General features: G+C 37.2%; 1 protein-coding gene across 2 annotated transcripts in view; it reads left to right on the top strand.

Annotated features, from left to right (window-relative positions):
• Nucleotides 1–11,499, top strand: part of LOC132158623 (importin subunit alpha-6) — a 20,979-nt gene extending 9,480 nt beyond the window's left edge. The window contains exons 8-14 of one of the 2 annotated variants that reach the window (XM_059568110.1): nucleotides 2,149–2,248; nucleotides 2,394–2,557; nucleotides 2,648–2,726; nucleotides 2,804–2,929; nucleotides 3,074–3,201; nucleotides 8,112–8,290; nucleotides 9,896–11,499. In XM_059568110.1, coding sequence (XP_059424093.1) covers nucleotides 2,149–2,248; nucleotides 2,394–2,557; nucleotides 2,648–2,726; nucleotides 2,804–2,929; nucleotides 3,074–3,201; nucleotides 8,112–8,290; nucleotides 9,896–10,083 — 964 coding nt within the window. In that variant the 3' untranslated portion in view covers nucleotides 10,084–11,499. Of the gene's footprint in view, nucleotides 1–2,148; nucleotides 2,249–2,393; nucleotides 2,558–2,647; nucleotides 2,730–2,803; nucleotides 2,930–3,073; nucleotides 3,202–8,111; nucleotides 8,291–9,895 lie in introns of both variants that reach the window. The other variant, XM_059568109.1, reaches the window with a different exon arrangement.
• The last annotated feature ends 1,858 nt before the right edge of the window (nucleotides 11,500–13,357 follow it).

Here is a 13,357-nt window from a genome sequence, read left to right as displayed (position 1 = left end):
TATTTTTGTGCAAACTGAACAAATTGGAAAAGAGAAGCATTTATTTTAAATCTAAATTTTTTACATTATAAATGTCTTTACTGTGAATTTTGATAAATTGTTTGATACTAATAGTATTATTGACCCCAAAATGTTAACCAGTATCTTTTACTGTATTTTGCTAGCTAAAAATATTTAGTCTGCATACACAGCAGTTTTGAATGACCATTAATGGGGAAAAACATATTGGCTCTGTGGACCTTGCTACATAGCAAATCTTGAGGTCTAGGTTGGTTTAATTTCCAATCCAAAAAAACCCCTACTTGCTGTTATTTTCTCATTACAAGGATTCAGAATTAATGAAATCTCTGTGTTCTAGGAATTTAAATCTTGTTCTTAGAAGTCTAATGATTAGGGGCCTTATCCTTAGAAGAACAGCTGACACTGAATAAATCTACTTCCTAACGTCATTCTGATGTCACAAACAGTTTTTGTTTCCCACTCTCAAACCTGCTGGTATGTGCTTTGTGACTTTAGCCGGTGTGCTTATTTCACTACAGGTCCATCTCAGAAAATTAGAATATCATGTCATATCATATATAAAAAAGCAAGCTTTCTATATTCATTGCACACAAACTGAAATATTCCAAGAGTTTTTATGTTTTACTTCTAATGGTTATGACTTACAGCTTAGGAAAATAAAAAATTCAGTATCTCAAAAAATTTGAATATTCCCTTTTGAGTTTGATTGGTTTGATTTAATTTTGAGTATAAATACGGGGTACCTCTTGGGCTAGTTTAGAACATGCAACCACAATTATGGGAAAGACTACTGACTTGACAGTTGTCCAGAAGACAATCAGACACCCTCCACAAGGAGAGTAAGCCACAGAAGGTCACTGCTGAAAGGGCTGGCTGTTCACAGAGTGCTATATCAAAATATATTCATAGAATGTTGACTGGAAGGAAAAAGTGTGGTAGAAAAAGGTGCACAAGCAACAGGGATGACCACAGCCTTGGGAAGATTGTCAGGAAAAGCCGATTCAAGAACATGGGAGAGCTTCACAAGGAGTGGACTAAAGCCGTAGTCAAGAGTCAAGACGTCTTCAGGAAAAGGGCTACAGCTGTCACATTCCTAGAACCAAGCCACTCCTGAACCAGAAAAAAACATCAGAAGCATTTTACCTCGGATAAGGAGAAAAAGAACTGGACTGTTGCTCAGTGGTCCACAGTACTCATTTCAGATTAAATTAAATTTAGCATTTCATTTAGAAATCAAGGTCTGGAGTCTGGAGGAAGACTGGAGAGGCACAAAATCCAAAGTCCAATGTGAAGTTTCTAAAGTCATTGATTTGGGGACGTCTGCTGGTATTTTTCCATTGTGTTTTATCAAGTCCAAAGTCAATGCAGCCATCTACCAGGAGATTTTGGAGCACTTTATGCTTCCATCTGCTGAAAAGCTTTATGGAAATATTGATTTAATTTTGCAGCAGTACTTTAGCACCTGCCCACAGTGCCAAGGTAACCACTTCTAAGTGGTTTGCTGACCATGATATTACTGTTTTTGACTGACCAGCCAACTCACCTGACCTGAACCTCACAGAGAATCTATGGGGTATTGTGAAGAGGAAGATAAGTAATATCTTACAAACAATACAGAGGAACTGGCCTCTATCAAAGCAACCTGGGCTTCAAAAAACCCCTCAGCAGTGCCACAGGATGATCGCCTTCATTCCATGCTGCACTGAAGCAGTAATTCGTTCAAAAGAAGCCCCAACCAAGTATTGAGTGCATAATAAAACCTGCTTTGGAGATCTTGAATATTTCTGTTTTGTAAATGTTTTTGATTGATCTTTAAGAAAATATTCAATTTTTTTGAGATACTGAATTTCTTTATTTTCCTAAGCTGTAAATCACAACCATCAGAATAAAAAAAAAAACTCTTGAAATATTTCAGTTTGTGTGCACTGAATCTAGAATATAAGAAGTTTAGCTTTTTTTTTAATTAAATGACAAAAAAATAAAGAACTTTTCCATGATATTCACATTTTTTGAGATGCACCTGTATGTGATGGAATTTTTTTGCTCTAGTGTGTCTGCTTATATAAAGGACTTTACCATTACCGCCATCTAGTGGTTTGATTACATTTTCTTTCCTCGTCTTTGCAGGTTGCTTGCAAAATCAAACCGGCTCACTACCACCCGGAACGCAGTGTGGGCGTTATCCAACCTGTGCAGAGGGAAAAATCCACCTCCGGACTTTGCAAAGGTGAGTCTGCAAAGCAGTTCCAGGTAAAGCACATTCCAGTTGCATAGTTATCAAATTTCAGTGATGCACACAAACACACTCTCCTCATGTAAACCAGTGTTTTTTCCCTTTGTAACATGATCGAACAACTGTTGTTTCTTCACAGGTGTCACCATGTCTGAGTGTTCTCTCCAGATTGCTCTTCAGCAGTGATCCTGATGTTCTTGCAGATGCCTGCTGGGCACTTTCATACCTGTCCGATGGACCCAATGACAAAATCCAGACAGTTATTGACTCAGGCGTGTGCCGCAGGCTGGTGGAGTTGCTTATGTAAGGACCAGACATGCTAACTCGATCAGTAAACCATGTGATGTTTTTATCACTGACTTAGAATAACACCTATTTGTTGCCCATTCACAGGCACATTGATTACAAGGTGGTGTCCCCTGCACTGAGAGCAGTGGGGAACATTGTAACAGGAGACGATATTCAGACCCAGGTAGTACAAGTGTCGTTTATCACATGGAAGGTTGTCAGCATTTTTCTGATCTGTTGTGATCCTCTGTTGTATGGCAGGTGATTCTGAACTGCTCCGCTCTGTCCTGCCTGCTCCATTTACTCAGCAGTCCGAAAGAATCAATCAAAAAAGAGGCCTGCTGGACCGTCTCCAATATCACCGCTGGGAACAGAGCGCAAATCCAGGTACTTTAGACTGAGCGAGGCATCATAGGGTTGTGATACCATATATATATAATATATATATACACACACACATGCATATATATGTATGTGTGTGTGTGTATGTTGTGTCTGAACGGCCATAACTTGATGCTTTTTCTGTTGCAGGCCGTTATCGATGCCAACATATTCCCAGTGCTAATCGAGATACTGCAGAAAGCTGAGTTCCGCACCAGGAAGGAGGCTGCGTGGGCAATAACCAACGCAACTTCGGGAGGGACGCCAGAGCAGATTAGGTGCACTGTGGGCTTTTTTTTTTAAACTTTGGTTTTTTACCTATTCTAGGAAAATGTATTAAATGGATTTATTTTAATTGAGGACTTAAATGTTCTGAGAATCTTATATAATGCATGCTAAACCACCTGAATACTGCCTTAGGTTATCATTTACCCATAATCTGTCTTAAGACAGACTTGAAGAGTTTAGTATCATTTAGACAGGGATTTTGGTTAGACTAATCAGTCATTTAAGCACAGAGTGGAATCAAAGCATATGACACATTTCTGGCCTGTAGATGGCAGTAATAGTCAGACAATCTTTAAAGTGATTTTTACTTATTCCCATCTTGTGGTGGTGTAAGCACTAGGGATGTCATTTTAACACATAACATGCACTTAAACAATGATAAAAACCTTTAAAAAATGAGAACTAATAATTATACCTTTTAAATTCCGTAGTAAAATGAATAAATATCCAATTTTATTTTTTTTATTATTTTTTTTATATTGAAAGGAGTAAAGCAATATACAGTGAAACCATGAAAGTTACATTTTTCCTCCTATTTTTAACTATAACAACATCCCTCAACACCCAAACATCCATTCCCTGGGCAGCTTAAATACAACAGAATAACATGGCGTCTGGTTACAAAGGCAAAATATAACCATTATGTCACTACACCATCTCAAGGCATGTACCCATGCATACCAACCAAAACAAAAGTACTGATGATAAAAGTATCATTATAAATGCATACATCAGAGAGAGAGAGAAAAATAAGAATAATAAAATTTTTGCCATTCTGTGAGACAAACTACACTGAGGTCAAAAGAGCAGATACAGCATCACAAAAAAGTGTAAAGAGAGGGATACATGGAAAATAGGTTAACTAGGTAATTCTTTCAGATTTTTAAAATATGACAAAATAGGTTCCCATTTCAAATAAAATCCACAGATAAATTTTATCTTTTCTAATTTTAAAAAGAACATCACATCTTCAAGCCAAACTGTTGCAGATGGAGGGGCAGGGGATTTCCAACTTAACAAAATTCTTCTGCGGGCCAATAAAGAAGTATAAGCAATGATGTCCCTCTGGGTTGCAGTTAAGGTAATTGTTATAGTGTCACTGGGAGATCCAAAAATAGCTATTGAGGAACAAGGTCACAATGTCACCCCAAGGTACTCACTGATAGTTTTAAAAACCAATTCCCAGTAATTGTTTAGAGAGGAGCAAGACCAAAATGTATGTGTCAGACTGGCTGGGGAGAAAGAGCATCTGTCACAGGCTGCATCTAACCCGGGATATATTCTTGCTAACCATTCCTTGCTCAAGTGAACCATGTGAAGCACTTTAAATTGTATGAGCCCTAACCTAACAGAGGATGATGATGAGTGGACCCTTTTAAGCGCCTCCCTCCAAAAAGCCTCAGGTAACATTATGCCCAGTTCATCTTCCCATTTGGATTTAATTTTATCCAGATTGTACCCTTTCAAAGACATGAGCTGGGAATATAATATGGAAATCAATCCTTTATTAGTAAAATTGAGAGTAAGACTATCTAAGGGCGAGGTATTGCGAATCTGAAGGTATCTAAAAAAAATGGCTTTTTGGGAGGTCAAACAGTCTGCAGAGGTTCTCAAAACTGTTAAATAAACCTTCAGTATATTTGCCCACTGTCTAAATGAAGTTGCCCACTGTCTAAATGATGAGTCTGTTGTAGAGGGAGGGAATAAATGTTTTTTATAAATATGACCCAAAACTGATGCTGATGTAAATTTATAGTGGCAGCGAAACTGATTAAAGCTCTTAAGAGTGGAAAGTACTACAGGGTTTGATGTGAATCGAGAAGCTTTCAAAGGTAGGGAAGAGTACACTAAAGCAGGGAGAGAGGAAGAGTGACATGTTTGTGCTTCAATTAAACACCAATTTGTTTCTGGGCAATGAAGCCAAAATAATATTTTCTGAATATTTGATGCCCAGTAATAATAAGTGAAATTTGGGAGGCCTAAACCACCTGTATCACGGGTCCTCTGAAGAATATGTTTGTTAACTCTGGGGATCTTATTTTCCCAAATGAAAGAGGAAATAGTTTGATTTAATTGAACGGAAAAAGGATTTGGGCAAGAAAACCGGTAGGGACTGAAACAAAGTGACCCCGCATCTAGGAACTTGGGAAGAATTGTCATTTTCACTGAATTTATTCTTCCAGCTAAAGTAAGAGGAAGACTACGCCACCTTTCTAACTCAGCCTTTACTTCTTTGAACTGAGTTTTATAATTGGCTTCAAACAAAGAAGAAAAGGAGCGCGTCATATGAATTCCAAGATATTTAAAGCCATTTGAAGAAAAACGAAAGGGTAATGATTCTTGTTGAATTTGTAATGCCAAATCATTAATGGGGAAACATTCACTTTTTTAGAAATTTAATTTGTATCCCGAAAAGGTACCAAACCAACCTAATAATGATATAATTAAAGGACAACTAGATGCGGGGTCACTTATGTAAAGCAAAAGGTCATCGGCTTATAAAGACACACGATGCTCAATACCCCCCCTCGTAACCCCCTGGAATGCTGTGGCTGTTTTCAAAGCTATTGAAAAAAGTTCAATCACAATGTCAAAAAGAAGTGGGGACAATGGGCATCCCTGACGGGTCGCGTTAATGGGGAAAAAATTTTGATCGAGAATAATTAGTCCGAATTGATGCCGAAGGGGAATTATATATTAATTTGATCCAAGACATAAAATAATTACCAAAACCAAACTTTAAGCCTGCTAACAAATATGGCCATTCAATTCGATCAAACGCCTTCTCCGCAGATAACTACCTTCGGGTGCAGAGAAGTATTAGAAAGATACATTATGTTAGCGAGTCTACGAATATTAGAGAAAGATTGGCGACCTTTAATAAATCCTGTTTGATCATCTGAGATTATCGAGGGAAGGACATGTTCTAAACGAAATGCCAACACTATAGCTAAAATTGTAATGTCTGTGTTAAAAAGAGATATAGGACGATTCACACGGGGTAGAGTCTTTATCCTTTTTAGGACGATTCACACGGGGTAGAGTCTTTATCCTTTTTAAGGAGGAGTGTAATAGATGCTTGAAAAAAAGTTGGAGGCAAGGAGCCTGCCTCCAAGGATTCTTTAAAAACCTCAAAAAGAATTGGTGCAAGTTTTTCCGTAAATTTTTTATAAAAATCAATGGGATACCCATCAAGACCTGGGGACTTAGCACTCTTCATTGCCATAACGGCCCTACTGATTTCTTCAATCTCGAGGTCACGATCTAAATCCACTGCCCTATCTGATTGCACAGTAGGAATCTCCAAATTGTTTAAGAAATTTTCCATTTCCGTTGTATCTGAAGGGAATTCAGAAGTATATAATGAGGAATAAAAGTTTTTGAAAATTGTATTAATTTCTTTTGGGTTGCTAACTAAAGTTTGATTTGAGTCTTTAATCTGGGAAATACGACGGGAGGCAGTTTGAAGTTTCAGCTGATTAGCCAAGAGCCGACTTGATTTAGCTCCATATTCATAGTAAAGACCACGCGTCCTCATTATTAATTGTTCTGTGTGAGAAGTGGATAAAAAATTAAACTGTCTGCAAGTCAACTTTTTTTTTTTTTTTTTACGTAATTCAGCTGTGGGAGATTCAGAATACTGTCTGTCTAACTCTAATATATGCATTGTGAGTGTTCGCAGTTCCTTCTTACGTTCTTTGTTAGCATATGATGTATAAGAAATTATTTGACCCCTCAAGTAAGTCTTTAAAGTCTCCCAAAGCAATGAGTAAGACACTGTATCCATTTTATTGTATTCCAGAAAATTATCTATACTAGATGAGACAAATTGACAGAACTATCATTGGATAGTAATAGTGGATTAAATGCCCAAATTGGTCGTTCTCTGATGTTCAAAGGGAAGTGCAGGTCCAGCACCACAGGTGCATGATCGGATACAACTATAGATGAGTAATCAACTTTTTTAACCATTGATATAAACAAGTTGTCTACAAAAAAATAATCTAGTCTGGAAAAGGAATGATGGACATGGGAATAAAAGGCAAATTGTCTAGTCAACGGGTTTAAGAATCTCCAAGGATCTACACAACCGTTCTGCTTCATAAATAGAGAAAAGGCCATTGCCATATCAGAAACATTACTACAAGTGCTGGATCTCTCCAGCTCAGGATCGAAAACACAATTTAAATCCCCAGCGAATAACATGATGTGTATCAAGCTTGGGAATTATCGATAGGAGACTATTTGCAAACTGAACATCGTCCCAATTGGGAGCGTAAACATTAACTAAAACCACTGGGACTTGAAAAAGAGACCCAGAGACAATAATGTAACGTCCATTAGGGTCACAGATTGTGTCAGAAGGTATAAACTGTATTCTTTTATTAATTAAAATTGCTAAACCTCAAGATCTGCTATTAAATTTGGAATGAAAAATTTGACTAACCCATATCTTACGAATTCTATTGTGATCAGCCAATCTTAAATGTGTTTCTTGTAAAAACAATATATCTGGTTTGAAAGATTTAAGATGGGAGAAAACCTTAGCTCTTTTAACAGGACCATTTAAACCTCTGACATTTCATGTCATAAGTCTCACAGGATGACCTCCATTTTCATCACCTATATTAACTGTATGATACATAAATTAAAAGCATGCATGGGTTTAGATCTAAAGCAAATTGTAGCCATGAATTGTAAATGACAAAAATAAGATAACAGAAACCAGAGGTAAACAATCCTGCCAACCGCCCCTCCCTCCCAACCCCCAACTAAAAGGGGGGAAAAGAAAGAAAAAACATAAAAAAAAACACATATAAGCCTACATTCTAAGAGAGAAGGGTGCTATTAAGGTGGATGTTTAGTAAAACAGAAGTTGATACTTGTGCTTTACATGCAGATACTTGGTTTCTCTCAACACCATAAAGCCCATGTGTGACCTGCTGACAGTGATGGACTCCAAGATTGTGCAGGTGGCTCTGAACGGTCTGGAGAACATCCTCAGACTGGGAGAACAGGAGTCCAAACAGAACGGAACAGGCATCAATCCTTACTGTGCTCTCATCGAAGAGGCTTATGGTAGGCATGCCTTACCTACCTTGAATCATCTAATACATTTAATATAATGCTTGGTATATATTATAAGTCATTGCAGTCATTATAAATATTTGCTAATTATGGTCAGCTATTTAAAGGGTTAGTTCACCCAAAATCAAAATTGTCATTAATGACTCACCCTCATGTTCTTCAGAACAAAGTTTAAGATATTTTAGATTTAGTCCGAGAGCTCTCAGTCCCTCCATTAAAACTGTGTGTCATTGCAGTCATTATAAATATTTCTAATTATGGTCAGCTATTGAAAGGGTTAGTTCACCCAAAATCAAAATTGTCATTAATGATTCACCCTCATGTTCATTTTAGATTTAGTCCGAGAGCTCTCAGTCCCTCCATTAAAACGGTGTGCACGGTATACTGTCCATGTCCAGAAAGGTAAGAAAAACATCAAGTAGTCCATGTGACATCAGAGGGTTGGTTAGAATTTGTTGAAGCATTTGAAAATACATTTTGGTCCAAAAATAGAAAAACTACGACTTTATTCAGCATTGTCTTCTCTTCCAGATCTGTTGTGAGATTTCAAAACACTGCAGTTTATTGATATCCGGTTTGCGAATGAATCATTCGATATAACCGGATCTTTTTGAACCAGTTCACCAAATCGAACTGAATCATTTGAAATGGTTCGCGACTGTTCAGTCAGTGTACTGTTTAAGTAAATGAATTACTCTGGGATATTGGTTTGTTTGAACTCGGAGGGAGTGTCAGCCACATTAAAAAAGTTAACCGCTTAAGTCATTTGTGGATTAATGCGTATTGGAGACGCGAACTGTTTTAAACGATTCAGTTCGATTTGTTGAACTGGTTCAAAAAGATCCAGTTATCATACACTGCAGTGAACGTGCTAACAACAGAAGAGAAGACCATGCTGAATAAAGTCGTAGTTTTTGCTATTTTTGGACCAAAATGTTTTTTCAATGCTACAAAAAATTCTATCTGACCCTCTGATGTCACATGGACTACTTTGATGTTTTTCTTACCTTTCTGGACATGGACAATATACCGTTCACACAGTTTCAATGGAGGGACTGAGAGCTCTAGGACTGAATCTAAAAGATCTTAAACTGTGTTCTGAAGATGAACGGAGGTCTTACGGGTTTGGGACAACATGAGGATGAGTTATTAATCACATAATTTAGATTTTTGGGTGAACTAACCCTTTAAGTTCAAAACTGCTTATTTGTTAGCAATTCTATATTTAAAAAATCCTTATCCAGGAATCTCAAACTAAAGATTCACTGCTTAAAAGGTGCAGGAATCATGTTTTTTTAATTTTGATTTTTTTATCTGATTAGTTTTTTATGTGATTTCCACAATTTCGGATTTGTCTGGGTTGGTTTGAAGAATATCAATGATTATCAAGAAGTATCAATGATAGTAAAAGTATTATTAAAGATAACATTTATTATTATGTAAAAAACATGCACAAAAACATCAGCTAATGAAATAATTGTATAATATTTTTTTTAATAGTGGGAATTATCATATGCTTTCCATTCGTGCAGACGGTGTTTACAGTGCTGTTTGTTCATTTGTTTCTATAATTGTTCTACTGATGTTCCCACACAGGTTTGGACAAGATTGAGTTCCTGCAAAGCCATGAGAACCAGGAGATCTACCAGAAGGCCTTTGACCTGATCGAGCACTACTTTGGTGTGGAGGAGGAGGACGCCAACATCGTTCCGCAGGTGGATGAGAACCAGGGCCAGTACATTTTCCAGCAGTCTGAGGGTCCGATGGAAGGCTTCCAGCTCTAACCTGTATCGCTGTGCTACTGGCCAAGCTTCAGGTCTTGCTTCCTCCATCCTGACCGGAGCCTCCGCAGCGCAGGACCACAGCTCCAGCCTTGCTCCAAGACACGGAGGCCTGTACCCGCTACTCACAGCAGAGATGACGCCTGCGCCCCTTAAACCCAACCCACTAAATCGTCCATTTCCATCATGTCCATATTCCAAGCTCCATTATCGAGAGAGAAAATCTGTGAAATGGACCGAGGAGGGCAAAACTCAGAGTCTGTAGTTTAATTCCTGTTGAGACTTACAAAAAGCATCTTGCTTTTATTATTATTGTTGATGTTATTATGAATATTAGACATTGGCACTGATGTCCTGTAAAGTAAACTTTACTCCAGATCCCTTGAGAAATGTGAAACTACCTCTTCAGTCAGAAAAAGAAGTGTGTGACAAACACCCAGCCTTTAGCTCTTACAGTTCTCTTCTCTTGTGAAGTAAATGCTTCTATGCAAACATGTATTTTCAGCATGGCAGAAATAACACGGCCACACAAAATATCTAATATATTTGCATTGATACATTTGCATTGGATGAATTCCCTGACTTTGTGCGCCAGCACACCAACAGCTCATGTCATGCCATGTTTGTTCACAATGCATCCTGAAGGCATGTCAAGCCTAGTTACACTATTTATTCTGAAGTTTTGTTAACTAGCAGCGAACTGCTGACCTGGGAGATTTAGAGCCGTATTTATTGTGCTTTTTAGAAGGAACCGTTCTGTGGGGTCGGGCTGTTCAGAGACCAGCGCACAGCCCGCTTCCTCTCAGCCCTCGCTTTGCTAATGCTGTTTAAGCGTTACAAGCGTTGCATGCAATTATTTAAGTGTGGTCATGCGATCACCAAGATTGAGTTGTTTGTATGTATGCGTATCATTGGGTTGTTTCTCATGATTTATTTAATGTTCACATGGTTAGAAAGTGTTGAGATTTAGTAAAATGTGTATATTATATATACATTGAGGGTAGAAGGAGGATGTTTTTTAGTGAAATGGTCTTGGTGTGCTGTGAAATACTAATGTAAGGAAAGCGTCTTTCATAACATTATTAATTCAAAGAGCTTTTCTTCATATGGTCCCTAATAGCACTCAAATTTCCTCTAAGGAACTTGTGTTCTAATTCATGTAATATATCCTTTTTTTAATGCTTCAAATGAACTTACTTGCTGGAGATTGCCTTAGTCATGAAACCTGTCTGGCAGAATGTTCCCTTCTGTTTTTGGTGTGATTATTTACTTCCTCTTTATGTTCTGCCTGTGACTTGCACCCATTTTTCTTTGAAACAAGCTTGATTGATCCAAATAAGAGTTACAATAATGGAAAGTCAGTATATTTACAAAGAAAAAACATCATTAAGATTGTAAAATTAAACTTTATCAAGCACATTTGATTGTGTATAGTTTTGTAAAAATTCTCATGTTTGTACAAGGTTTTCTAAGTTTGGGTTTTTTCGCATCAGAAAAAAAAAACATCTGTGTTTTTAAGTTATCATAGGTACAAACCTACAGTACAGAGGAGATCATTGTTTTCCTCAAGGACAAATGTTGATATTGTGTGAAATGTAGACAAATAAACAGACAAATAAAATGTTCTGTTACACATTTGAATAAGTTTACTGTGCTTTAAATAAGCATGACTGGTTGCAACAGGGGTTTAACAGTGTTTGTCAATGTCAAAATGATTGAGCCAACACCAGGAAGAGTTCAGTTGAGATTCTTTGATATTAAATGAAATATATATGTGTATATATAGGAAAATTTGAATCATTTATTGATCATCAAAATGTTGCAACCGTATGACATTTTTCTTCTGTTGATCATAGAAGATATTTTGAAGAATACGGGTAACCAAACCGTTGTTGTGAGGGGAAAATTATGAATGTCAACGGAGACCAGATTCTGTTAGGTTACCACGTTCTTCAAAATATCAGTCGAGGAAAGAAACTCATACTACTAATTTAAAATTTCTTTACAATGATTAAATGGTGGCATAATTTTCAAATTATTATTTTTTTGGCTGATTTATCTCTTTAAGGGCTAAAAATCACAAAGTCCCTCGCACACAACGGTTTCAGCGCAGCCTCAAATCCAAGAACTTCAGAGACTTGAGCAATGCGCTTTAAACAACTGACTAACTGTTTACTGCCAATTCAACCTCAGCGGTTAAACACGTCCATCTAATGAAAGATTACATAAAAATGAATTTATGTATGTATTTGTGGGCCTAAAGCCCACGAATACAATTTTAAAATAGGAACCTAAGTAGACAATTGTCAAACCAAGAATGTTTGATTCATGACATTGGAATTACTCTATCGTGGTTTAGTCTATCATGTGAGGTAAATGTGCAAGTGTGACTGGCAAGATTTTGACAGGACTAAAAATTAGTCATTTGTCTGTTTTGTGTCTTTCAGGTTCAGCAGAGATCTTGATCTTCAATTGCTGAGTACTAATAAAGGCATGACTAGGAAGTTTACAAACAAGTGGCTTGGAACACTACTGCAAAAGATAAGTGAACCAAACATAATTTACAGGTTTTGCCATTTCCAGTAAAGATCAATATCAGTGCTACACTATTACAATGAGCAATGATTTTACTGTTGTTGCAGGAGGGGTGTTTTTCTTATGAACAAAGCAAGATCAGATAAATTGTTTGAGTCTGGTGTGCAAAACCATAATGATAACTGACTTGAACAAAAGCCCAGAGCTGAATACCACTTGAGGATTAATTGAAATGCCACTAGACCCAGCATCAGAGTATGAGATGGAAATAAACAGACTTTGGCTTAGACTTCATTTGCTTGTGTACACATAACTACTTTTAAACATGGGTGCCATTTCACATAGAATATTGTGTATTTAAATCATCTCAGCAAATATTTGACAAGAGGATGTAAGCAGCATGATCATCCAACATCTTGAGGATGGATTTCAGTGTAACATTATCTAACCATCTGAGTAAATATTATTTTGGTAAAGAATAGTTTGTTTAAGTGACAAAACTGGACATGCTAGTTCAGAGAGGGGAATACCACAAAACAACACCTGAAGACTGCATGCCACTGGCAATAACGAGTCCAATTTCTTCTTTTTGTGGTGAAACAGATGACGTTTCTTTCAAGTATAAAGAGTTGATTCATCATTTGTCACATTTTTAAAACCGCTGCAAAAGTTCAATTTCTTCGCGATTGCATATTTCACCCATCTCTCATATTTCAAGACATTTCTCACACCAGGAGACATT

This window comes from Carassius carassius, chromosome 15, assembly GCF_963082965.1.
Source record: "Carassius carassius chromosome 15, fCarCar2.1, whole genome shotgun sequence".
NCBI classification, from domain to species: Eukaryota; Metazoa; Chordata; class Actinopteri; order Cypriniformes; family Cyprinidae; genus Carassius; species Carassius carassius.
Note: the sequence above shows the minus strand (reverse complement) of the source record. Positions and strands in the feature narration are given on the sequence as shown.